This window comes from Aotus nancymaae, unplaced genomic scaffold (genome assembly GCF_030222135.1).
Source record: "Aotus nancymaae isolate 86718 unplaced genomic scaffold, 86718_ANA_hifiasm-v0.15.2.pri h1tg000017l, whole genome shotgun sequence".
Classification (NCBI taxonomy): domain Eukaryota; kingdom Metazoa; phylum Chordata; class Mammalia; order Primates; family Aotidae; genus Aotus; species Aotus nancymaae.
In genome coordinates, this window is record NW_026988429.1 from 15,145,194 (window position 1) to 15,170,696 (window position 25,503).

General features: G+C 44.0%; 1 protein-coding gene across 2 annotated transcripts; it reads right to left on the reverse strand.

The window, feature by feature from the left end:
- Positions 1 to 18,489: 18,489 nt before the first annotated feature.
- On the reverse strand, positions 18,490 to 24,771 carry IL1RN (interleukin 1 receptor antagonist). 2 transcript variants are annotated; one of them, XM_012438973.2, is made up of 5 exons: positions 24,678 to 24,771; positions 24,488 to 24,539; positions 22,582 to 22,670; positions 21,048 to 21,160; positions 18,490 to 19,867 (listed from the first exon to the last, which is right to left on the reverse strand). In XM_012438973.2, exons 2-5 carry the CDS (start codon positions 24,499 to 24,501, stop codon positions 19,652 to 19,654), a joined length of 432 nt encoding a protein of 143 aa, XP_012294396.1. In that variant the 5' UTR covers positions 24,502 to 24,539; positions 24,678 to 24,771; the 3' UTR covers positions 18,490 to 19,651. The 2 variants fall into 2 exon arrangements, with proteins under 2 accessions (XP_012294396.1, XP_012294395.1); XM_012438972.2 differs by lacking the exon at positions 24,678 to 24,771 and having other exon boundaries at positions 24,488 to 24,661.
- Positions 24,772 to 25,503: the final 732 nt, after the last annotated feature.

The window sequence follows — 25,503 nt, forward strand, 5'->3', positions numbered from 1 at the left end:
CGAGAAGCTATTATTTTTCAATATCACCCTTGATGACACTAACTGGTTTCTATTTCTGTAACTATGTAAGGAACCATACAATGAAATTTTGAATTAAATGATTCCATATTTCCTATATATTGTGAACAAAAGTTCTCTAAAAGGAATCTTCCAATGAGCAGTTTGTAAACTGGAGAGACACAACCTTTATTGTAAAACGAAGGTGCCCTTCCAAAGAACAAAGGGAAGGCTCGAGTTTTACAGCAAATGGTCCCGCACAGGTTTCCAATCACGTCCATTTATGCAAATGAAGGCTTGAAATTTGCTTAGTTCTGACTGCTTGACAAGGCTGACTTCTGATTGATCATACATCTGAGCCCCGACTCGTTGATACAGCTGAGCTCTGAATGGCCAAGGCAGGTGAGCTCTGATTGGTTGGTTCAGGTGAGCTCTGAAAGTCCCAAAGACAAAAAGTTGCTGTTTTCCAGAGAGCTCAGAGTAGTGGCCTCTAGTCAGTAAATGACCACTTGGCTCTCTTTTAAATTTAGGCCAATTGGTCCAGTTATTTGACATGTAAAAACGGAAAAATAAAATAAAATAAAACAGATGTAGGCCCAGTTAACCACTCAGGATCCATCTTGAAGAACTGGCTCTTTAAGGTTCACGTTTGTTCACAATATCTAGTGAACATTTTAGCTCCCCTAGGAATTGGGAACCTAGAGAGGTCCATTTCTTGATTTGATGCTGCTAAAATGAAGCTGACCAGGCTCTCTACAAGCAGCAACAACCATGACAACACCTAATATTTATTGAGTGCTAGGCAATAGGCTGTCTTACAACATTCATCCTCACGGCAACCCTACTAGCTAGGAAGTTTTTCACATCATGAGAAAACTGAGGCACGGAGAGCTAAGTAACCTGATCAAGGACACACAGACAGTCAGTCTGGATCCAAAGACCAAGCTCTAAATCAGCACTCCCCAAACTTTTTGGCATCAGGGAGGGACTGGTTTCGTGGAAGACAATTTTTCCATAGATGATGGAGATGGGAGTGGGTGGCATTTCAAGATGATTCAAGCACATTACATTTATTGTGTGCATTTTATTTCTGGAATTGTTACATTGTAATATATAATGAAATGATTATATAACTCACCATAATGTAGAGTTAGTGGAAGCACTGAGCTTGTTTTCCTGAAACTATATAGTCCCATCTGGGGGTGGTAGGAGACAGTGACACATCATCAAGCACTAGATTCACATAAGGATCACACAACCTAGATCCCTCACATGCACAGTACACATTAGTGTTTGCACTCCTATGAGAACCTAATGCTGCAGCTGATCTGACAGGGGGTGGAGCTCAGGTGGAATGCAGGCAATGGGAAGCACCTAGAAATCAGATGAAGCTTTGTTCAAACCACCCCCACTCCCCACAACTGTGCATCCAGTTCCTAACAAGTCACAGACAGGGGACTGGGGACCCTTGCTCTAAATCAATGTGCAACACTGCTTAGACTTCTTCGTTTTTTTGTTTTTTTTTTTTTTGAGACGAAAGTTTGCTCGTTACCCAGACTGGATTGCAATGGAATGGTCTTGGCTCACTGCAACCTCTGCTTCCAAGTTCAAATGATTGTCCCGCCTCAGCCTCCTGAGTAGCTGGCATTACAGGCATGCGCCAACATGCCCAGACGCCCAGTTAATTTTGTATTTTTAGTAGAGACGGAGTTTCTCCATGTTGGTCAGGCTGGTCTCAAACTCCCGACCTCAGGTGATCCGCCTGCGTCTGCCTCCCAAAGTGCTGGGATTACAAGCATGAGCCACTGCGCCCGGCCCCTGCTTAGTCTTTTTAGATATGCCTCTGATGCTAGGCTTAATAATCCTATAATTTATTAATTCATTTGTTCACTCTACAAATATTCACTTCAATATTTACCTACTGTACATATGCTAGGTGCTGGTTAGGCAGTACAGGATAAAACAATGAAACGAACACTCCAAAAGCTTGCGCTAGCAGGGAATATAAGCAGTAGTGTGAAGTACACTGGTAAATTGTAAACTTGGGAGGCAAGAGGGTAACTCAGTGGGATGTCTTTGAGGAGGAAAATCCTGAAAAGGAAGGAGCCACAAAGAACAGAAGCCCAACAACTGCATGCAAACTCCTTAAAATCCTTGGCAGGTTCCTGAATGAACAATGGGTGGAGCAAGAATCTAAATAACCCAGAGGAAAACAGTAACGAGCAGAGATCTCAGCGGTTAGTTGCCTGTCTCTGGGAAAGTTCTACCACCTGAGAGGAACTTGGTTCTATTGGGCTTCCCATTGAAACCCTAGAATGATCACCCCTTAGCAGGAATGACTGCACCCTAGCATTAAGGTATATACCTTAGAATGAGGGACAAAACCAAAAGAAATTCATCCAAACAAAGTGCAAAGTCTCCACAAAACTGATGTGTGTTTTTGATAATTTAACTTACTGTTAGAACAAAACTTGACACTCTTCAAAGGAAAATACAAATAAGAGCATCTATAATATATCAGTCACAGTGTTCATCATATGACAAAAAATATTATTAGACATTCAAAAAAGCAGAAAAATGTGAGCATAGTCAAGAGAAAAAAATCAATTGAAATAGACCCACAGATGACCAAGATATTGGGATCAAAAGATAAGGAATTAAAAACAAAAACTATGATAAATATTGTTTAAAAAACTTACAGGGAAAAATAGTTATGATGGGTAAAGAAATCAGGAATTTCAGGAGAAGTACAATAAACATTTTTTAAATAAAGCACCAAATGGAATATAAATAAATCCACATCAATGAAAATGTTATCTGTATCTTTATTACCCCAGAATGAAGAGACATCCCAACTTTTGCCCTCCAAGGGGAAGCCTAGGCAGGTGTGCCAACAGCTCCTATGTAAGTTCAGGGCCTCCTAATATTAGGGTTCCTTTTTTATAATGTACTTCACCATGTGTTCAGGTAATATATGGAGCTCATCACAACTTCCTGTAGAAAGTGGGCCTCAAGGAGCCTGTGTATTATTTTGTTAGTGCTGTGAGGAATAAATGTCTTCAACCATCTTCTATTAGAATCTATAAAATTGTGATGGAGTATCTAGTTAGATTGCAAGCAGAATAAAAACTCAGACCCTTTCAAGTTACTGACTTAACAGAGATAAAGATAAAACTCTTAAAAGCAACCAAATAAACAAAAACGTTCATTGCATACAGGAATGATGAATAATTTCTCATCAGAAACCATGTAGGCCAGAGGACAAAGTGTTGTTTTGTTTGTTTGTTTGTTTGATTGATATGAAGTCTTGTTCTTTTGCCCAGGCTGGAGTGCAGTGGTGCAGTCTCCACTCACTGCAATCCCTGCCTCCCAGGTTCAAGAGCTTCCCCTGCCTCAGCCTCCCAAGTAGCTGTGATTACAGATGCATACCACCACGCCTGACTAATTTCATTTTTTTAATAGAGATAGGGTTTCACCATGTTGGCAGGCTGCTCTCGAACTCCTGGCCTAAAGTTTATTCAAAGGGATCATAACAAGAATTTCCCAAATCTAGAGAAATAAATCAATATTCAAGTACAACAAGGCTATAGAACAAGCAGAGTCAATCCAAAAAAGACTACCTGAAGGCATTTAATAATCAAACTCTCAAAGGTCAAGGAAAGAATCCTAATGGCGGTAAAAGAAGAGAAACAAGTTACCATACAATGGAGCTCCGATACATCTAGCAGCAGACTTCAGCAGAAACTTTACAGGCCAGGAGAGAGTGGCATGACATATTTAAAGTGCTGAGGGGAAAAAAAACCTTTTAACATGGAATAGTATATCCAGCAAAAATATCTTTCAAACATGAAGGAGAAATAAAGACTTTTTCAGACAAACAAAGTATGAGAGACTTCATCAACACAAGAGTCATCCTACAAGAAATGCTGAAGGGAGTTCTTCAATCTGAAGAAAAGGACATTCATGAGCAATAAGAAATCATCTGAAGGTACAAAATTCAGATAATTACTGGTAATAGTAAGTACACAAAAAAAGTTATAACACTGTAATCAGGTGTGTAAAGTATACATAACCTAGGTAGAAAGATGAAAAGAACTATCCAAAAATAACTACACCAACTTTGAGACAAGATCTCACTCTGTCACCCAGGCTAGGGTGCAGTAGGGCAATCATGGCTCACTGCAGCCTCAGCCTCCCTGGCTCAGGTGATCCTCCCACCTCAGCTTCCTGAGTAACTGGGACCACAGGTGTGTGCCACCATGCCTGGCTAATTTTTGTATTTCCTGTAGAGATGGGGTTTCATCGTGTTACCCAGGCTGGTCAAAAACTCCTGGAACCAAGTGATCTGCGGTCCTTATCCCTGCAAAATGCTGGGATTACAGGCATGAGCCACGGTGCCTGATCTGTAACTTTTCAAGACATAAACAGTACAACAACATATAAATAGAAACACCAAAACGTTAAAAAGTGAGGGGATAAAGTTATAGTGTAGATTTTTTATTAATTTTCTTTTTTCTTGTTTGTTCACCCAATCAGTGTTAAGTTGTCATCAGTTTAAAATAATGAGTTATTGCAGTGAGCCAAGATTGTGCCACTGCACTCCAGCCTGGCTGATAGAGTGAGACTCTGTCTTAGTAAATAAATAAATAAATAAAGACTTGTACAGTATTATTTGCAAGCCTCATGGTAACCTCAAATCAAAAAACCTACAAACGATACATGAAAAATAAAAAGCAAGAAACTAAAACATACACCAGAGAAAATCACCTTCAGTAAAAGGAAGACAGAAATGAAGGAAATAAGGAAGAGACTACCACTAAACAACCATAAAACAAATAACAAAATGGTAGGAGTAAGTCCTTCCTTACCAAAAATAACATTGACTGTAAATAGACTAATTTCTTCAATCAAAAGACATAGATTGGCTGAATGGATTAAAAAAAAAATAAGACCCAATGATCTGTTCCCTATAAGAAACACATTTCAACCTAAAAAGACAAACACAAACTGAAAATAAAGAGGTGATTTTTTTTTGTCTCCATGCCAATGGAAACAAAGAGGAAACAGTTGTAGCTCTACTTACATAAGATAAAATAGATCTCAAGACGAAAGCTATAAGAAGAGACAAAAAAAGGTCATTATACAAGGATAAAAGGTCTACTTTAATAAAAGGATATGACAAGATTAAATATATATTTCCCCAATACTGGAGCACCCAGATATATAAAGCAAATATTAGAGGTAAAGAGGAAGATAGACCCCAGTACAATACAAGCTGGAAACTTCAACACCCCACTTTCAGCATTGGACAGATCATTCAGACAGAAAATCAACAAAGAAACATCAGACTTAATCTGCACTATAGACCAAATGGACCTAATAGATATTTACAGAACATTTCATCCAATAGCTGCAGAATACACATTCTTTTCCTCAGCACATGAATCATTCTCAAGGATGGACCATGTTAGACCACAAAATAAGTCTTAAAACATTTTTAAAAATTAAAATAATATCAAGTATTTTCTCTGACCACAATGGAATAAACTAGGGATCAATAACAAGAGAAACTTTGGAAACTATACAAGCACATGTAAAGATATTCTATGTTCATGGACTGGAAGAATCAATATTGTTAAACTGTTCATAGACTGAAAGAATCAGTATTGTTAAAATGTCCATACTACCCAAAGCCACCTTCAGATTCAATACAATCCCTATCAAAATACCAATGACATTCTTCACAGAAACAAAAAAAGTAATCCTAAAATTTGTATGGAATCACAAAAGACCCAGAATAGCCAAAGCTATCCTATGCAAAAAAGAGGAGGAATCACATTACCTGACTTCAAATTATACTACAGTGCTACAGTAACCAAAGCAGCATGGTACTTGCATAAAAACAGACACATAGACCAATGGGACAGTGCAGAAAACTTACATACACCTATAGTGAACTCATTTTTGACAAAGATGCCAAAAACATATATTGGAGAAAGGACAGTCTCGTCAATAACAGTGCTGGGAAAACTGGGTATCCTTATGCAGAAGAATGAAACTACACCCCATCTCTCACCATATACAAAAATGAAATCAAAGTGGATTAAAGACAAACCTAAGACCTCAAACTATGAAACTACAAGAAAACATTGGGGGAACTCTTCAAGACATTGGACCAGGCAAAGATGTCTTGAGAAACACCCCACAAGCATAGGCAACCAAAGTGAAATGGACAAATAGGATCACATTAGGTTAAAAAGCTTCTGCACAGCAAAGGAAAAAATCCACAAAGTGAAGAGACAATCCAGACAATCCACAGAATGGAAGAAAATATTTATACTCTATCCATCTGACAAGGGATTAATAGCCAGAATACATAAGGGACTTAAACAACTTTACAGGAAAAACTATAATAATTCAATTAAAAATGGGCAAAAGACCTGAACAGACATTTCTCAAAAGACAACATACAAATGGAAAACAGATATATGAAAAGGTGCTCAATATCACCAGATAAATGCAAATCCAAACTACAATAAGCCATCATCTCACCCCAGTTAAAATGACTTTTATCCAAAAGACAAATAATTGTTATTATTTGTAATAACAAATGCTGGTGACAATGTAGAGAAAAGGGAATCCTTGTATACAATTGGTGGGGATGTAAATTAGTACAGCCTCTATGGAGAACATTTGGAGGTTCCTCAAAAAAACTAAAAGTAGAGCTACATATGATCCAGCAATCCCACTGCTGGGTACATACCCAAAAGAAAGGAAATCAGTATAATGAAAAGATATCTGCACTCCCATGTTTATTGTAGCACTCTTCACAATCACCGAGATTTGGAACCAACTTAAGTGTCAATCACCAGATGATTGGATAAAGAAAATGAGGTATATATACCCAATGGAGTACTATTCAGTCAAAAAAAGAATGAGATCCTGCCATTTGCATTAATATGGATGAAACTGGAGGTCATTATGTTAAGTGAAATAATTCAGGCATAGAAAGACAAACTTTGCATGTTTTCATTTACTTGTGGGAGCTAAAAATGAAAACAATTGAACTCACAAAGATGGTAGAATGATGGTTACCAGAGGCTGCAAAACGTAGTGAGGGAGTGAGGAAAAGTGGAGATGGTTAATGGATGCAAAAAATAGTTAGAAGAATAAATAAGACCAAGTATTTGATAACACAACAGGTGACTATAGTCAATAATAATTTAATTGTACATTTTTAAATAAAAGAGTATAATTGGATTATTGTAACACAAAGAATAAATGCTTGAGGGGATGGATATCCCATTTACCCTGATATGATTATTATGTATTGCATGCCCAAATTAAAATATCTCATGTACCCCATAAATACTCACAAAAATTGAAAATAATTTTTAAAAAACTATAAATCAATAAGAAAATGACAAACTCCTCAAAATAATGGCCAAAAGAGTTAAACAGACACTTTGCAATTAAAAAAAAATCACAAATGACCAATAAACACATGAAAAGCTGTTCAATATTTTTAGTACAAATTCAAACCTCAAAGAGATACTACCTCATCTCCAGAAGAATGACTAAAATTTAAAACACTGACAATACCACCAAATATTGATGAGTTGACAAGGACCTGGAGCCACTGGTATTCCTTTTTTTTTGAGACCAAGTCTCACTCTGTAGCCCAGGCTGAAGTGCAATGGAGTGATCTCAGCTCACTGCAACCTCCTCCTCCTGAGTTTCTGCAAATGTCCTGCTTCAGCCTTCCAAATAGCTGGAACTACAGGCACCCACCACCATGTCCAGCTAATTCTTGTATTTAGTAGAGAGGGTTTTTCCATGTTGGCCAGGCTGGTCTTGAACTCTGGACATCAGGTGATCTGCTCGCCTTGGCCTCCCACAGTGCTGGAATTACAGGTGTGTGCCACTGTGCCTGGCCACCACTGGTACCCGTTTTTTGTTTGTTTGCTTGTTTGTTTGTTTGTTTTTTGAGGTGGAGTCTCACTCTGTCACCTAGGCTGGAGTGCAGTGGCGCAATCTCGGCTCACTGCAGCCTCCGCCTCCCAAGTTCAAGCCATTCTCCTGGCCCTACCTTCCAAGTACCTGGGACTACAGGCGCCCATCATCATGCCCAGCTAATTTTTGTATTTTTAGTAGAGACAGGATTTCACCATTTTGGCCAGTCTGGTCTCAAACTCCTGACCATGTGATCCACCCACCTCAGCCTCTGAAGTGCTGGGATTACAGGCGTGAGCCACCACGCCTGGCCTGCCACTGGTACTCTTATACCTTGCTGATGGGAGTGTAAAACCATGCAACAACTTTGGAAAACAAATTAGCAATTTCTTGTAAATTGACCTACCTTTTGACCTAGACCTTTCACTCATAGGCATTTACTCAAATCAAGAGAGTTGAAAACAAATGTCCACAAAAAGAATGGCATAAAAGAAGAGCTGCTTTATCCGTCATAGACAAAAACTGGAAACATCACAGAAGTCCATGGATAATATGTTATGATTTATTCATAAGTTGGAATAGTATTCAACAATAGAAAGGAACAATCTGTTGATTTCTCACAACATGGTTTAATTTCAAAAACATTATGTTGAGAGGAAGAAGTCAAGTAAAAGAATATATACTGTATGATTCCATTTATATGAAGTTCAAAACAGGACACAACCAACCTACGGGATAAAAGTCAGTCTGGTTTTTGGAATTTTCAGCGTTTTTGTAAAATAAAAAATTAAAAAAGAACAGTGGATACCTCTTGAGTGGAAGGAATTGATTAGAAAGGGACATAAATGAATTTTCAGGAGTTATGGAAATGTTTTAGATTTTCATTGGGTTGGTGGTTAAATGAATGCATATACATGTCAAAATTCACGCAACTGAGTATTTAAAATCTGTACACGGGGAATGTCAGGGTGTAGTGAGGGGTTTACGGGTGAGCTAAGTCAGGACCAGGACATTCAGATGACCCATGGACTGGAGACATCTGGTGATACTTGGGTTATAACTTTATTCAAGCAGTTTTATGAGCTTTACCCAGAGCACTTTTGCATGTTATTTAATAGTGACAATAACCCTGAGAAGTATTATGATCTTGGTTTTCTTTCTTTTTTGTTTGTTTTAGAGACAGGGTCTCGCTCTGTCACCCAGGCTGGAGTGCAGTGGCATAATCATGGCTCACGGCAGCCAGGCCTCCAGGGTTCAAGTGATCCTCCTGCCTCAGCCTCCCACACCTGGCTAATTTTGTAAAATTTTCTTGTAGAGATGGGAGGTTTTGCTCCATTGACCAGGCTGATTTTGAACTCCTGGCATAAATCAATCCTTCTGCCTCAGCCTCCCAAACTGCTGGGATTGTAGGCATGAGCCACTGCACCCAGCCTTGATTTTCTAAATGAATGAAATGAGCTTCACAAAGCTTCAGGAGCTTGTTCATAATCACCTGACTATTAAATGATGTAGCTGGACCTCATCCCTGAGAATTATGATTTCAAACTGGAGACTCTTGTCCCTTTCCACTTTCAAATGGCCTGTCTGAACATCAGCTCTGTCTGGAGCTGGCCTCCTTCCCCTCTGCTCCCTGCAGCGCAGTCTTCCTAATTGAGTTTCTCAGAAGGGGTGTGGGGGAGGCATACTTTCAGCAGGAGGTTTGCCCTGGTCTGAAAGGGGTACATGTTCTGTTGAAGAGTTTGATATTAAAGGTAACTGTAATTTTAGATTCCTGCCTTTCCGAAGTGGATGGGCTCTGTGTTTAGCAGAGAACTTTGGTCTGTGTTTGGAGAGGCAAAGGTAAGTCCTGGATGCACTTGGAGGGGCAGGAGGTCAGGATAAGTGAGATCCTCCACAGAAGACAGCAGCAGAACTGCGGGCTTAGGCCAGGCGCGGTGGCTCTGTAATCCTAGCACTTTGGGAGGCTGAGGCAGGCGGATCACCTGAGGTCAGGAGTTCAAGACCAGCCTGATCAACATGGAGAAACCTCGTCTCTACTAAAAAAACAAAAATTAGCCGGGTATGTTGGCACATGCCTGTAATCCAGCTACTGGGGAGGCTGAGGCAGGAGAATCTCTTCAACCTGGAAGGCAGAGGTTGCACACCATTGCACTCCAGCGTGGACAGCAAGAGTGAAACTCCATCTCAAAAAAAAAAAAAAAAAAATCAGAACTGCAGGCACATCCTGCCCTATGGGGTGGTGAGGCTGGGGAGTGTTGACAGTGCCATCTCATGGCTCTGCTATGAGCCTTTATTCACTATTTCGAACGTTATTCATTCTTCCCAGTTAATTCCACCCCACCTGCCTCTATGAGGTTTTGTGGCTCTCACAGTGAGAAGGAGCATGGGGACTTGCAGGCTTTCTTCACACAGCATGGGTGAACATAGAGACACCAGTTTGTACCCTGGAGTCCTGTTATTCTACCTCAAGGGAAGGAATTATTATTTTCCCAATTTACCCCACAATACACACAAAAAAGACACAACTGGGAATATAAATTAACTATGTAAAACTGCTAATGACACGTGTATATTTGAGTTGGTTTCCATTCACGGCTGAGCACTGTAGGGAGTGCTCTGTGGGTGGTCTCCTGCACCTGGAGATGAACGATAGTAGGGGCTCGATGAAGAAGATTGTTGAATTAATAAGCAGGAACTAGTGTGGATGGAAGTGTCCTTATCTTAATGGAGCTTAAACGGTAGTAGGAAAAAATCTTAAATAAGCACACAAACACATAACATGGTAGCAAGTAATCATTCTTAGGAAGAAAAAGAAAGCAAAGTACAGAAGCAGTAAGCAAAGGAGGTCCAGGTGGCTTTCAGGAGTCACATGCTCTTTTAGATAAGGTGGTCAAAAAAGACCCCTCTGATAAGGTACCATGGGTGCAGAGGCCTCAATGCAGAAGAAGAAACAGCCAGGTGGATCTCTAGGGTAGAGAATTCTAAGACAGAAGAATAAATGGGAAGTGCATATTAAACTAATCTACTTCATAAAGAACTAAAAGGAGAGCTACCATTAGATCCAGCAATCCCACTACTGGGAAAATAAGTCATACGAAAAAGATACTTGCACACACATGTTTATAGCAGCACAATTCACAATTGCAAAATTGTAGAACCAACCCAAATGCCATCAGTCAATGAGTGGATAAAGAAACTGTGACATATATATATCATTATATGTATACACACACATAAAGAAAGAATATAGATACATATATGATGGAATACTACTCAGCCATAAAAAGGAATTAATTAACAGCGTTCGCAGTGACCTGAATGAGATTGGAGACTATTATTCTAAGTGAAGTAACTCAGGAATGGAAAACCAAGCATCACATGTTCTCACTGACATGTGGGAACTAAGCTATGAGGACGCAAAGGCATAAGAATGTTACAGTGGACTTTGGGGACCTGGGGAGAAGGGTGGGAGAGGGGCAAGGGATAAAAGACCACAAATAGGGTGCAGTGTATCTGATTGGGTGATGGGTGCACCAGGATCTCACAAATCTCCACTAAATAACTTACTTATGTAACCAAATACCACCTCCAAAATCTATGGAAAAATAAATAAATAAATAAAATAAATAAATGAATATACTTCAGAATATGTTGGCAATGAGTTTTCACCTGTTTCAGATAAGGGCCCAGGTGCTCTAGGGAGTGCAAACAGCAAAACACTGAGTCTTTACCTTAAGATGCTGAGGGGATGGTTAAAACATGCACATCTGGAAAGACCCCATAGGTGCCATGCAGGTCAGGGGTCTGGGCCACAGGTCCTCATGGAGTTTAGAAGAGAGGGTTATTGAGGGCCGATATGGACAGTCCTCAACGTCTTCATGGAACAAATTGTCCAAGAGCCTCACTTTGAGGAGATTTTTGTAGGAACTAGGAGGCGCAGATGAGGAGAGAGAGCACTTAGAAGTGGAGCATGGGGGCCAGGCAGGGTGGGGCAAACCTGTAATCCCAGCACTTTGGGAGGCCAAGGTGGGCAGGTCATGAGATCAGGAGTTCAAGACCAGCCTGGCCAACATAGCGAAACCCCATCTCTACTAAAAATACAAAAAATTAGCCAGGCATGGTGGTGAACACCCGTAATCCCTGCTACTTTGGAGGCTGAGGCAGGAGAATCACTTGAACCTGGGAGGTGGAGGTTGCAGTGAGTAGAGATCATGCCACTACACTCCAGCCTGGGTGACAGTGCAAGACTTCATCTCAAAAAAAAAAGAAGTGTCGCATGGGGTGGCGAAAGGACAAACTTCAGAATGTCCAAGGCCTGTTTATAACTTAGGACAGACTAGAATCCTTACCATTGCTGAACAGACAGTCCAGCAAGATCTAGCCCCAGGCTAACTCTCTCTAGCTCCCTTTGCTCCAACCACAGGCCTGCATTCAAAGAAAACTAAACTTCCACGACTTATAAGATATACTGCCAAGGAGGGTAGGAGAAGGTGTCAGTGTGACTCCCTTGTGGCCTAAGGAGGATGTATCTTGACTCTACACACAGACATACTGATCTCTTGGCAGGAAGCCCCTTGGAGTGGAGGTGGAGCACTCAGGTGGGGCAGCTTGAGGTCATTGGTCACTAAGATCTTTCCTCTGCTCTGACGCCAAGCGAGTCAAGTTTTCTGAGTCATCGGACTGTGTCAACTGTCCTGGGGAAGAATGCAGGCATAGCGGGCCCCCAAACAGATTCATTCCCCACTGTAGTGAGTGCCTGGGTATTTTATCTATCTCTTTTGAGAGTTCTGTCCACTACCCACCAACACAAAAAAGTACACATTTATCTTGTAGGCACACTGTTGAGTTTCCTGTGCTGAGTTCTAGCATGTGAGTGTGTGTTCCCAAGGGCAAGGAGGGAAGTGTTAATTCCACATACCAGTCAATCATACAGGTAAAAGGTGCTCAGCAAACAACAGGATGACAGGAAGTAGACTTTAAAGCAGGCACAGAAGACTTAGAATTTCTCAGGTCCCACCCCTTTGGAGATTAGACATTGGCAATAGGGAACATTTATTGGATACTTGTCAGGGGTCAGGCCCCACCTCGGCTTGATTGATAGGTGAATGAAAATAAACTTTTCCTTAGAGTGAAACTCCTAGAGAGTCTTGAAAAACTAGAGCTTCACTAATTTGAGAGCATGAACCAAACTGATTATTTGCCTTGTCAAGGTTCTTTCCAGGCCAAGTGTGGTGGCTCACATGATAATCCTAGCACTTTGGGAGGCTGAGGCAGACTGATCGCTTGAGTCCAGGAGTTCGACACCAGCCTGTGCAAAATGGTGAAACCCCGATTCTATTTTAAAAATATATATATATTCTTTCCAGAGCAGTGAGGTGTGTATAAAATGCTGACCCCTGGTGGACATTTCCTGAACTACTCTTCTACCTCCACGTGAAGGCGACTCAAGAGGCGAGATATCAAAGCTAATCTTCCCTCTTTTTAAGCTTGCTCAGATTTAAGGCTAAGAACCCAATAGATTAGTTTCATTAGCTCCAGAAACTTTTATGAGAGAACTGGGCTTAATATCAAGCATGTTGAGATTTACTGTTGTGGCTTAGGGATTTCATAGTTATGTGAAGAGAAAGCGCAAAATTATTTGGTTTCCCCAAGATTTGCAAGAATTTTACCCCAGTTTGACACTCCCCTCTTGTAGCCCAATTTGTGTCCCCCTAAAAGTGAAGCTTGAAATGTATTTTGGCCAGGCGCGGTGGCTTATGCCTGTAATCCCTGCACTTTGGGAGTCTGAGGTGGGTGGATCACCTGAGGTCAGGAATTCGAGACCAGCCTGGCCAACATGGCGAAACCCATCTCTACTAAAAATACAAAAAATTAGCTGAGCGTGGTGGTGGGCACCTGTAATCCCAGCTACTTGGGAGGCTGAGGTAGGAGAATTGCTCGAACCTGGGAGGCAGAGGTTGCAGTAAGCCAAGATCACACCATTGCACTCTAGCCTGGGCAACAGAGAGAGACTCTGTCTCAAAAACAAAAAAAAAAAAAGGAAGGAAAGAAAGAGAAGGAAGGAAGGAAGGAAGGGAGGGAGGGAGGGAGGGAGGGAGGAAAGAAAGGGAGAGAGAAAGAAAAAGGAAGGAAGGAAAGAAAAAGAAAGAAAGAAAGAAAGAAAGAAAGAAAGAAAGAAAGAAAGAAAGAAAGAAAGAAAGAAAGAAAGAAAGAGAAAGAAAGAAAGAAAGGTGTTTTAGCCAGCCTGTAATTGAGAAAATAGAAATCTGCTACCTTCAACCCAAATTAACGTATAGTCAAAATGTACGGCTGATGCAGTAACGAGCCTTTCTCTGAAATTAAAGACTGTCTCCGTCCTTTGTATTGACAGACACTGCCAAGGTCAGGCAGGAGAGCTGGGAGGACTTGACCTCAGGGTCCCTGATTCAGTAGCCATGTGGTCCAGAGGGCCTCAGCTAATGTCTTTGTCCCACCCCCAGATCAAATCAATCAGAATCTCTGGATGGAGGAGGTCGAGCATTTTTTTTTAAAAAAAAAAGCTCCTAAAATCAGCCTAATGAGGACACATATCTAGTTCAATTCCATCCTTTTATAAAACTTGAGACCTTAGGGAGGGGAGGTCCCTTGACATACAGCTTCCCAGCAACTTTATAGGAAAACTGACTCAACTATGGAAGACTTGAATTCAGCCTTGAATTTTCAAATAGTTGTCCTTGAATCTGTAGTGTTGTAGTTGGTCAGGCCCAGAAGTGACAGAAGAAGCCATATTCCTCTTAAGAATTGCTTGTCTTCCCTCTCTGTGCTTTTCTCTCCCATCTCAGCCCCTCCACCTCCTGGTCACCTGTGCACCGCCTCCTAATTGAACAAAAGCCTCGCTTAAACATGAACCCAGGACTGGCTTTCCTAATCCACGGCCCCTGCCTTGTGCTGTATAAATGAGTAAAGATGGCCTCTGTGTGCTGGCCCCTTGATTCTTAATTTCTTCACTGCAGGCTGAGACTAGACCTGAAATATCCCACCAAGCCAAACTCAAATGTTTGCACATCCATTTGTTTTAAACATAGCCCAAACAAGCCTATTTTAAGCCATTTAGAACCTTCCTGCTCTGCATACTCCATGAAGCTGTACCCAATATCTGCTGGCCAAGGATAAGCCTCAAGCAGAAGGGCCCCAAGCCACTGCAGCCCACAGGAGCTCTCTGATCCACAGATTCCCTGCCGTGCTGCTGGGTAACTTCTGGCCATGTAAGCCACCTTTCCAATTCTCTTCTTTCCTGGGAGTCCTCTTGCCCTCCTTCCCTTCTGGGTAAGGACCTCATCTCCACACTGTAGCCTCCTTGACGGACTCCTGTTGTGAAGGAACTTCTCCAGTGCAAACCTGTTAAATCATCACCCAGAAAGCCTGTGTGTGCCACCGCCACCTCGTGGTCATATCTTTTTCCTTAACTCCCAAATCTCTGGAAAATCCTTCACTCTGGGCCCTTCCCCTCTTCTAGGCTTCCTTCAAAAAATTCCGAGTCCCTAATCTTCTCAAATTTGCTGGCCAGTCTAATAAATTAATCTCTATTGATATATCAGTGGTTAAGTCATTTGTTTACCAAATATTCACTGAGCACCCAGTATATTGCAAGCACTGGCCTTGGCACTTGAGATGCACTATAGAACAAAGCAGACAAAAACACCTGCACAGGCTGAGCTGACATTCTAGCAGCATCATGATGGTTTAAAGTTTTTCTTCTAAGGAATATTTTACAGAATACTTAAAACGAAAGTTTAAAAATGTGGTTTTACTATTTGTTTGAGATAGGGTGTCGCCCTGTCACCCAGGCTGGGGTGCAGTGGCACGATCTTGGCTCACCACAACTGTCACCTCCCAGGTCTGAGTGATTTGTATGCCTCAGCCTCTTGAGTAGCAACAATTACAGGTGTGTACCACCACGCCCAGCTAATTTTTTTGTATTTTCAGTAGAGACAGGGTTTTGCCATGTTGGTCAGGCTGGTCTTGAACTCCTGGCCTCAAGTACTCTGCCCACCTCAGCCTCCCAGAGCTCTGGGATTACAGGTATGAGCCCCCATGGCCGGCTAGGAAGTGTTAAGAAGGGAGTGTTTGGTGTCATCAATGGGCTAGTGGGATGGAGAGTAAGGACATGGGCTAGGTTTACAGTTAGGAGAACCCCTTTAAGCTAGTGCATATGCCGAAGGTTATGCACTGTGTGACTGATGCATTTTGACACAGTGCTTCTCAAATTTAACGTGCCTGGGAGATCTGGTTAAGATGATGACCCTAAATCAGTAAGTCAAGCCTGAGATCTGAGAATTTGCACTTTAACTCTAGAAGCATGCTGATGCTGCTGATGCATGAACCACACTTGGACAAACAAGGCTCTAAAGCAGATCCCTTTGAGCACTGACTCTTTTAGGACTAATGATAATAATATATGCTACTCACCACAGAAAACTATTGCAAAGATTAAGTAACTTTGCAATAACTCAACATTCTCTATTATTTGCATTTTGTGATGAGAAAACTAAAGCTCCCAGGTGTTGACTAGCTTGTTTATGAGCACACATTGCAAACAGGAAAGTCAGAGTGTGACTGCAGAGTCCCAGAGTTCACCCATGTGACTGTTTTGCTGCCTTGCCTGTTTCTAACCTGTAGCTTGCTGCTTGACCTAGTTTGCATAAAGAGTCTTAGTCTCTGGTTTTACCTTCTGTAACATGAAGGGAGGCTGCATATAGAGCCTCACAAATGTTAGCTGCTATTGTTTTCATTAAGCCTTGATGAATTTTCTGCCTTGAACCTCCTCCTTTTACCAGGATTAAAAATATACCAACCACACACGCCCTTTTATCATTCACACAGCACTTCACATATGTCATTACATTCCATCCCTGTATTTATTGTCCATGTGAGGCAAGTGTGGCTATACTCTTTTTTTTTTTTTTTTTTTTTTTTGAGACGGAGTCTTGCTCTGTCACCCAGGCTGGAGTGCAGTGGCGCCATCTCAGCTCACTGCAACCTCCGCCTCCTGGGTTCAAGTGATTCTCCAGCCTCAGCCTCCCGAGTAGCTGGGACTACAGGTGCAGGCCACCATGCCCAGCTAATTTTTGTATTTTTAGTAGAGACAGGATTTTGCAATATTGGCCAGGCTGGTCTCAAACTCCTAACCTCAGGTGATCTACCTAACTCAGCCTCCCAAAGTACTGAGATTACAGGTGTGAGCCACCATGCCCAGCTGGCTACTCCCATTTTATACACAAGGAAGAGAAAGCTCAGAGATGTTGCATGACCTCATCAGCTGATCTGGAGAAGACCTTAAACATTTTCTCCAATTCGTTTCCTTTTAGCCTGCTTAGCTTAGTTTGCTTTTAGCAATGAAGTCTCCTTTTCAGCCAAAGTCCCATAGGAAGTCCAGGTTGCAAAGCAGAGAAAAGCAGAGGGCTCTGTTGGGAACAGGGCTCAAGGGATGAATCCTGGTCCATCTAGCCTCTGTAGGGCTTCCCATTTCCAGAGCCCTCAGAGAGAAGGGTCCAAGGAGCTCTGTTTGGAAAGTCCGCATCCAAGTCAACACTCCCCTTGGACAAGTGAGGAACAGCCCCCAAAAAATGAGGTGACTTAGCCAAAATCAGACAGTAGGTACATGGTCCCGCTTAGGCCTGCCTCTTGGACTCCAGAGACCAAGCCCAGAATCCAAAATAAATAACGTGGGCAGGAAAAAGGACCACAATTCTCACTTGCCTGACTGTTCACTGAGGTATGTTTGATAAGTGGTCACTCACGGTCTTGCACTCCCACCTATGGGGCCAAATTCAATACTCCACTCACTAATCTCATAATCTTCCAGATGCTCCTTTCCTTACACCCTGATTGAGGGGGGGAGGGCAAGTCTTTTTATTTCCTAGATATTGTGAAATAAATATACATACAAAAAACTGCCTAACTACATCTATGCCAAGAAATAGAATGTTGTCTGGACCCTAAAAGCCTCCAGGTGCTCCTGCCTGCCACTCTGTCTCCAAGGGGCCAAGCTTCACCAGACCTTCAGAGAGAGCATGACCTTACTTCTCTCTGCATCGCCTGTTTCCACATCCCTCCACACGACAGCTCCACATTGCCTGTTTTGAACCTTATAGAAATGGAATCATACTCTATGCATGCTTTTGTGATTCTCATACCCACATTATGTTTGTAAGATTCATCTGTTTTGTGAGGTGCAGCTGGCTGTAATTCATTCATTTTTTTCTGCAAGGAGCATTGTGTTGTGTGCAGATATGTGATGTACAAATTCATTCTTCTGTGATGGGTGCTTGGGTTGTTTCCAGTAGAGGCTATTGTGAACAATGCTGCTCCACATCTTTTTTGCAGGGAGATTTGCTCTCATGTTATCCAGGGAGAGTGAGAGTAAAGGAAGGAAAGAGCTCTCAGAGAAGAGGCAGCCAGGCCCCCGCCTCTGGGGTGAGAAAGACAGGTTGGTCTTTCAATTTCCCCAGCACTCTACACCCCAAGCCTGTCAAGGCCAAGGACATAGTCAACAATATAGGCATTTCCAAGGTTTTATTGTAAAACAGAGCTGAAGTCACAGGGAGTAGGAAAGTTTGCACCTAACGTATACAGCACTCATTCGCATATACAGCACTAATTCGCTGAGTACCTGCCAAGAGCGAGGCTAGGTACTCGGCCCTGAAGGGAACTGAGACACATACGAGTCATGCTCCCTGCTCTGCAGAGCTCCCACCCTAGTGAGGAAGACAGGCAGAGCCACGGCCATCTTTCATACAAGTCTCCGCGTGCCAGAAGCTCTACAATGTCAAGGAGCAATGCATTCTTTCCAGCAGAGGAAGGAACTCCTCGGAGCCGCATTTGCTCAGAGCCTTTGGAGTTGATAGGAGGTAAAGTACTGCGGGCAGCCGTAAAAAATCTGGAGTGGAGACGGAGCTCGGAGCCTGGGCAGCAGTGCCTGGACAGAGGAGTCCAGATTCTGGAAGTGTTTTAAAAGGCAAAAAAATACACATATATATGGGACCAACATGGTACCGTAACTTATAATTTTTACAAGTTTGGACATTACAAAAAGATGAATAAAAGGGAAAAGCTACCATCTACTTTTACCATCATTTCACATATGCAGGAACATTTTAAGCTCTCAGCCTCTCCCAGAAAGAACATCGTCTCCAAATGAAGGGCTCTCCTTCACGTGGACTAAAAAAAATCATGAAATCCTTAATTTTCATTTTCCACAAACCCTTAAAAAACCTTCCTCATGGACTGGCATTTGTTTGTAAAATAGGGTGTTGGAGCCATTTGATGGGGGGTCAGCAAGTGGCCTGATTGATCTGGGGCATGGGTATGTAGAGTGAGGGAGGAGGAGGCTGTGGGGAGAGGAGAGCAGAGGGAGTCCAGGCTGGGCGTGTGGTTGGGGTTTGATCCTGGACGCAGAGGTGACATGAAAGGGCTTTGTGCAGGGGCTGCTGTGCTCTGATTCACACTTTGGAAAGACTATTCTGGAAGCAGCATGGAGGCTGGTCAGTTGAAGAGGCTGGAGGCAGAGTCCTGTGACTGAACTCTGGTGCCTCCTTCTCAGGGTCCACCCTGCAATGGCCGCTCCTCAGTGCCCCCTCAGCCGGGAACCCTGGGGCAGGGGGACTGGCAGTTCCTGCAGTCCTTGCCATGCTAGGATGGGAACAGGCAGGTCTGGGCAGTACTATTCATCCTCCTGGAAGTAGAATTTGGTGACCATGATGCCCTTGTCAGGCGTATTGGTAAGGCTGACGGGCTGGTCGGCATCCATCGCCGTGCAGAGGAACCAGCCCCGGCAGGCAGCAGACTCGAAACTGGTGGTAGGGCCGCTGTCTGAGCGGATGAAGGTGAAACGCTCATCCTGCTTTTTGTTCTTGCTTAGGTCAGTGATGTCAACTGCCTAGAAATCAAAAGATGGGCAGGTGAGACCTAGGAAGTCCTGTGCTGCCTCCCTCTCCACCCACACCATGACATGGCCCTCTGCACAGCCCAGAGTTAGTACTGGGGAAAGGCTGTACCCTAAAAGCCCCCAGGTGCTCCTGCCTGCCACTTTGTGGGACCCTGAGGCCTAGGTTTCTCAGGACAGCAAAGACACAAAGAGGCTGTCCCACTGTCGCACTTTGACTTGGGAAATCTAGCCACTCCGGCCTCGGAGCAGTAAGTCTGGTAAATATACGGCACCGTCAGCAGAAGCCAAGGCCTGGAGAGTTGGTGTTCTGCCAGGGTTTGAGCCTCTGAGGCGATGGGATGGTGGTGCGTAACCTGCAATGTCCTAGCCATCCCCGCTCCTCACAGAACAGGCAGTCACCCTCCACAATAGTGTTCCTGTCTACTGGCGAGGAATGTGACAGTGCCACAGTATGGCCACTCATGTTGAGGTTAAAGTTGCATCCAGCGAGCCCCTGAGACAAAGCCATCTTTTCCCAGGGCTTGATGTTATGTTGTATTTAAACCCATTAACATAACATGAGATCAAGGAGCACAGGGCCCTGGGTGGGGCACCAACTAATCAATGTGATTGGAAGAGAAAGGTCCTGAGGATGGGCTTTGCTAGAAGAGGGCAGGTCCAAGTGGGTTAGGGGCCCTTGAGCAAGGGAGTAGCACAGAGATTCAGGTCCTGTGGTAGACCGTTACAGTGGTGGCTCCCAGTGACCGTGCCACCTGGTGTTCACATGCTTATGTAGTCCCTCTCACAAGAGGCTAGACTTAGCCACATGACTGGCTTTGGCCAATAGGATGATGCAAGCAGAAGTTTAACAAGCGCCTGCACATTGAGGCTTGTCTTTTTGGAATAATCCCTTTTGGAAGTCAGCCGCCATGCTATAAGGAAGCCCAAGTTGACTCTTGAACACTGAGAGATCACATGGAAAGAGATCCTGGAGAAGGAGATACCGTTTTCAATGTCCATTGCAAGCCAAGCTCTCTGCTGAATGCAGCTGCCAAAGTGACCCCAGCATGTTCCACCACACAGAACAGAATCACCCAGCTAATCCTGGTCAACCCATAGAATCATAAGAACAAACTGGTTGTTTTAAGCCATTGTATTTTGGGATGATTTGATATCCAAAACAGGTTTTTACCTCCAGCTGGAGTCTGGTCTCATCACCAGTCTTGACACAGGACAGGCACATCTTCCCTCCATGGATTCCCAAGAACAGAGCATGAGGCTCAATGGGTACCACATCTATCTTTTCTGAGGAAGAACAGAGGGAGGGTCAGGTTAATAGAAGAGGAGGCAGCAACAGTGAAGAGACCCTGGGTGTTTTTCTGTCTCCCCTGTTCCCCCAAAACTAAAATCCCAAGGTTAGAAGGGTAGAGAGCCCTCATCTTCCTGGTCTGCATCTAAACAGAAGATTAAACCAAGCACACTATCCAGTTACTTCTAGAGGCCTGAGTCTCCTAGATTTTGTTCCATGTCATTTCCATCCTTCCCTCACTTTCCCCAGGATACCTGTGCTCCAGGTCAATAGGTGTGCTGCCAAGGGGCAGGGTAAATGGCACAAGGCCATGAGTGGGGCTCCACAAGAGCCTGGGGGTCTCTGAACCTCTTCTTTCCCTAAGAGGCCTCCATGCTCTCATGTAGCATTAAAAATCTCAGCTTTGCCGGGCACGGTTGCTCACGTCTGTAATCCCAGCACTTTGGGAGCCCGAGGCGGGTGGATCACGAGGTCAAGAGATCGAGACCATCCTGGTCAACATGGTGAAACCCCGTCTCTACTAAAAATACAAAAAAATTAGCTGGGCATGGTGGCGCGTGCCTGTAATCCCAGCTACTCAGGAGGCTGAGGCAGGAGAATTGCCTGAACCCAGGAGGCGGAGGTTGCAGTGAGCCGAGATCGTGCCATTGCACTCTAGCCTGGGTAACAAGAGCGAAATTCCATCTCAAAAAAAAAAAAAAAAAAAAAAAACTCAGCCTCCCCATGCTTCAGTGTGTTCATTAGGAGAACTACCAAGACAGGTACCACTTTCAGAGTGAGGCAGGGGAGGCAGAACAAGGGAAGAGGGAAGGTGGGCAGTGGAGGTAATGCCATCCTACAACACCAAACAGGAGTGAAAACATCCTAGAAGGCTGGAGCTAAAAAAATCGCACATCCTGTTGTCCCACTGGCATCATTCCACTAAAGGGAAAACTGAGGAACAGAGTGGGTGAAGCTTCTCAAAGTTCATCCAGCTTGTTTAAAGCATGAACCAGAATATGGCAGAGTATGGTATCCAGGAATAGGAGACATAGTCCAGCCTTATACGTGGTGGATTAATTTGGGATTGGGTTAGTGTTTGAACAACATAGGAACATGGAAGCTTTCATAGGCACCGGAGGAAGGGAAGGGTCAACCTTGCCTTCTGGTATTTGCCCTTCCCAGCTGTGGCCCTAGGACCACTGTGCCTATATGCATTGACCCCTGACCTAGACTCTACCTCTCCACGTCCTCTTCAGGCTGCCCTCATGTATGCCCATTAGTGGCCAGGCCCTCCTAGCTTCAAACTTGAGTACAAAGACCCAGCAAGGATTAGGACGTTGCACCTAGGGTCTGTGGAGGCAGGCCGTACTGCTGCAGACCGAGGGGCAAGGCGACCCGATGACCACACACATTGGCTTTCCTGGCAACCACTCACCTTCTAAATAGACATTCGGTCCTTGCAAGTATCCAGCAACTAGTTGGTTGTTCCTCAGGTAGAAGGTCTTCTGGTTAATATCCCAGATTCTGAAAAGGCACAGGACTCCACTGCAGTGCACAGCCGCCATGTGCCCAGTCTTGAACTTAGCACCTTCCTGTGTCCCCCAGAACTTGCCAAATTTGCATCTAACTCTTCCAGGGGTATGGTATTTTAGTATACCCATGGCATGCACAGATGAGAAGACTAAGGCTGGCATTGGTTAAGAGGCAGACCCAACCCTCTCAGCTGGTGAGCAGTGAGAACGTATTCGACTCCCCTCCTCACTTGCTTCCCATCTTCGATTCCCAGGGCAGGCACTTCCGTTTCAACAAAGCATGCTGTAGAGCAGCAACTTCCAAAAGAACTTTCTGGGATGCAAAATGTTCTATAGCTGCACTGCCCAATAGGGTGGCGACTAGCCACGTGTGGCTATTGAGCTCTTGATATGGATAGTGTGAACAAGGGTCTGGATTTTAAATTTTCTTCTATTTTCACTCATTTAAGTGTAAATTTAAATAGCCACCTGAGACTAGTGGCTACCACAGCACCTAGTTAGAAGTTTCCAGAGACAGAGCACCTTGCAGCTAACTCGCTCTGAGTCTTAGAGCAGGAGAGTCTGTCCCTAGAGCCTTTCCTCCATTAGGTGGTAAACTGCTCGGGGTCCTGCAGGGGCAGCTGCCCTTGGGAACAAGCCGGCTTCCTCTCTAGCTCAGTCGGTGACCTGTTTCTGGGTCCCAATCCTTTCTTCTTGGTAAAGGGCCTCTCTGGTTGAGAGCAGGGCTCAAACCTGTGAGATACAGTAAACAGAGCCCCAGCCAGCATGACCTGGGACCTGCGCCTCATCTCCTCACCTGTGAAGTGTGGCTAACTGCACCCACATCATCAAGTGGCTCTGAGGAGCCCGTGTGCTGGTTGAGAGGTGGCTGCGCAAACCAAAGTGCTTTGCATATGTGAGCATTGGCCTGTTTATGATTATCCTAATTTCTAGATTTAGCCTCAGTCTGGAAGGATTAAACACTGCCTCCTGGGGCCTCCAAGGGGATCTCCTGGAGTTTCTAGCTGATCAGAGCTGGCAGAGGCAACCCGGGGAAGCAGACAGTACCCATGTGTGGAAGGGAGAGGACTGTCACTCATACACCCGTAGAGCCCAACCTGCAGCCTCAGCCCAGACAAACATAAAAATCAAAAGGGGAGAAAAAGTCACCCCAACATGATTTCACTGCTGGAATGTCACATGGCAGAGGACACGCATAGCAGCCCTGTCGTTTCTATCAGCATCACCTCTTTTCAATAGTGATGATCTCACAAAGCCCCAATTCCATTTTCAAATCACAGTGGTTTTTAGGCTCTTTACAATGCGCAGAATACTGTAATGCTATTATCTGTGCATCTAATTTTCACGACAACCCTGTAAGGCACACAGGGAGTCATTGTGAATCTCATGTCACAGATGGAGAAACCAAGGCCCCCAGAGAGTGGGACCTTCCAACATGTCAGTGCAGACAGGCATTGCTCACATCAGTCTGAGCCTTTGGGCTGTGCCCTGCCCCTGATGCCCCTCTCTGCTTCTCTGGCAGCACATTCAGCCAGGCCTAAATCCCAGCCTCACTCCTTGGCATGCATTTATTACTAATTGAGTTGCTGAGTCTCTGGGAAAGTAAGCCAGCCCTCCGGTCTGGGATATTTTGAAATACAAGTCCTGAAGCCCATGCATGCAACAGCCTTTTTCTTGAATAACTGACATCCTCTCCAGCCCAAATTCTGTTCTCAGGCCCTACAGGGCCTGGCAGCCCAAGACAGCTGTGATGTGTTTCCAGTCTCGAGCTGATCCACCCTCACTTCCTCCTCCTCCGGGTAGCCTTACCTGAAGGCTTGCATCTTGCAGGGTCTTTTCCCACAGGGGCGGCTGACTGTTTCTGAATGGAACAGGAAGAGGAGGAGAGAGATTAGGTGACTGCGGAGGCCCCTGCAGATTTCCATTCTGTGACAGCAGCAAGGCAGTGGACTGCCATTGTGGGCCCGGAGTTGCGGTTTATAAAGAAATAGTCACTCACCCAAGCTAGGCGACTGCCACCCTGTCGCACTCTGAGAAGCGGAAATACCCTCCTCAAATTTCCAAAAAGAGAAACCCTGCTGTTGTCACTTTCAACCCCGCTAAGTGTCGCAATGGAGTGTTGTAACTGATTCCCTCCCCTTTTTCCCCTGTGCAATTTCCCCAAAATTGAGATTTCTATTTCCCCTTCATTGAGCTCCTGGGAAGAAGAGCACAGTGAAAACCAGACCCCCTACTGTGCCTGACAGGTACCCAGAGTCTGTTTGTTGACTTTTTAAAAAACAGATTTGCGCAGAAAGGTCCCTTTTTCATAATAAAGTGGTAGGGATCCCCACACATGGGGCAGTCTTTTGCTACTTTGTGTTCTTTGAAGGGTGGACAGCCTTGGACCTTGGACCATAGATTGGCAAACATTAAAGGATGAGATAGTAAATATTTTGGGTTTTGTGGGTCACAATCACTCAGCTCAGCTTCCTGTTTCACAAAAAGACATTGGCAATGCATAAATCAATAAGCCTAGCTGTGTTCCAATACAACTTTATTTGCAAAAGCAGGGGATGGACCAAATTTGGCCTGAGTCTGCTGACCCCTGCTGTAAAGTGAGTCCTTCCCGAGAGGTGCTTTGAAACAAACTCTTTTCCCATTATCTTACATCTTTAAAGTTATGGTCGGGACGATGGCATAACCTCAGCACTTGGACAGGAATGGGTCTAAATTCAACTTCTGCCACTTGCCATGTGCCACCCATGTGACCTCGAACAAGTGATTTCATTAGTTGGGGCTCTCTCTCTTTGCTCTCAGAATGAGGGTGATCGTATCTTCTTCAC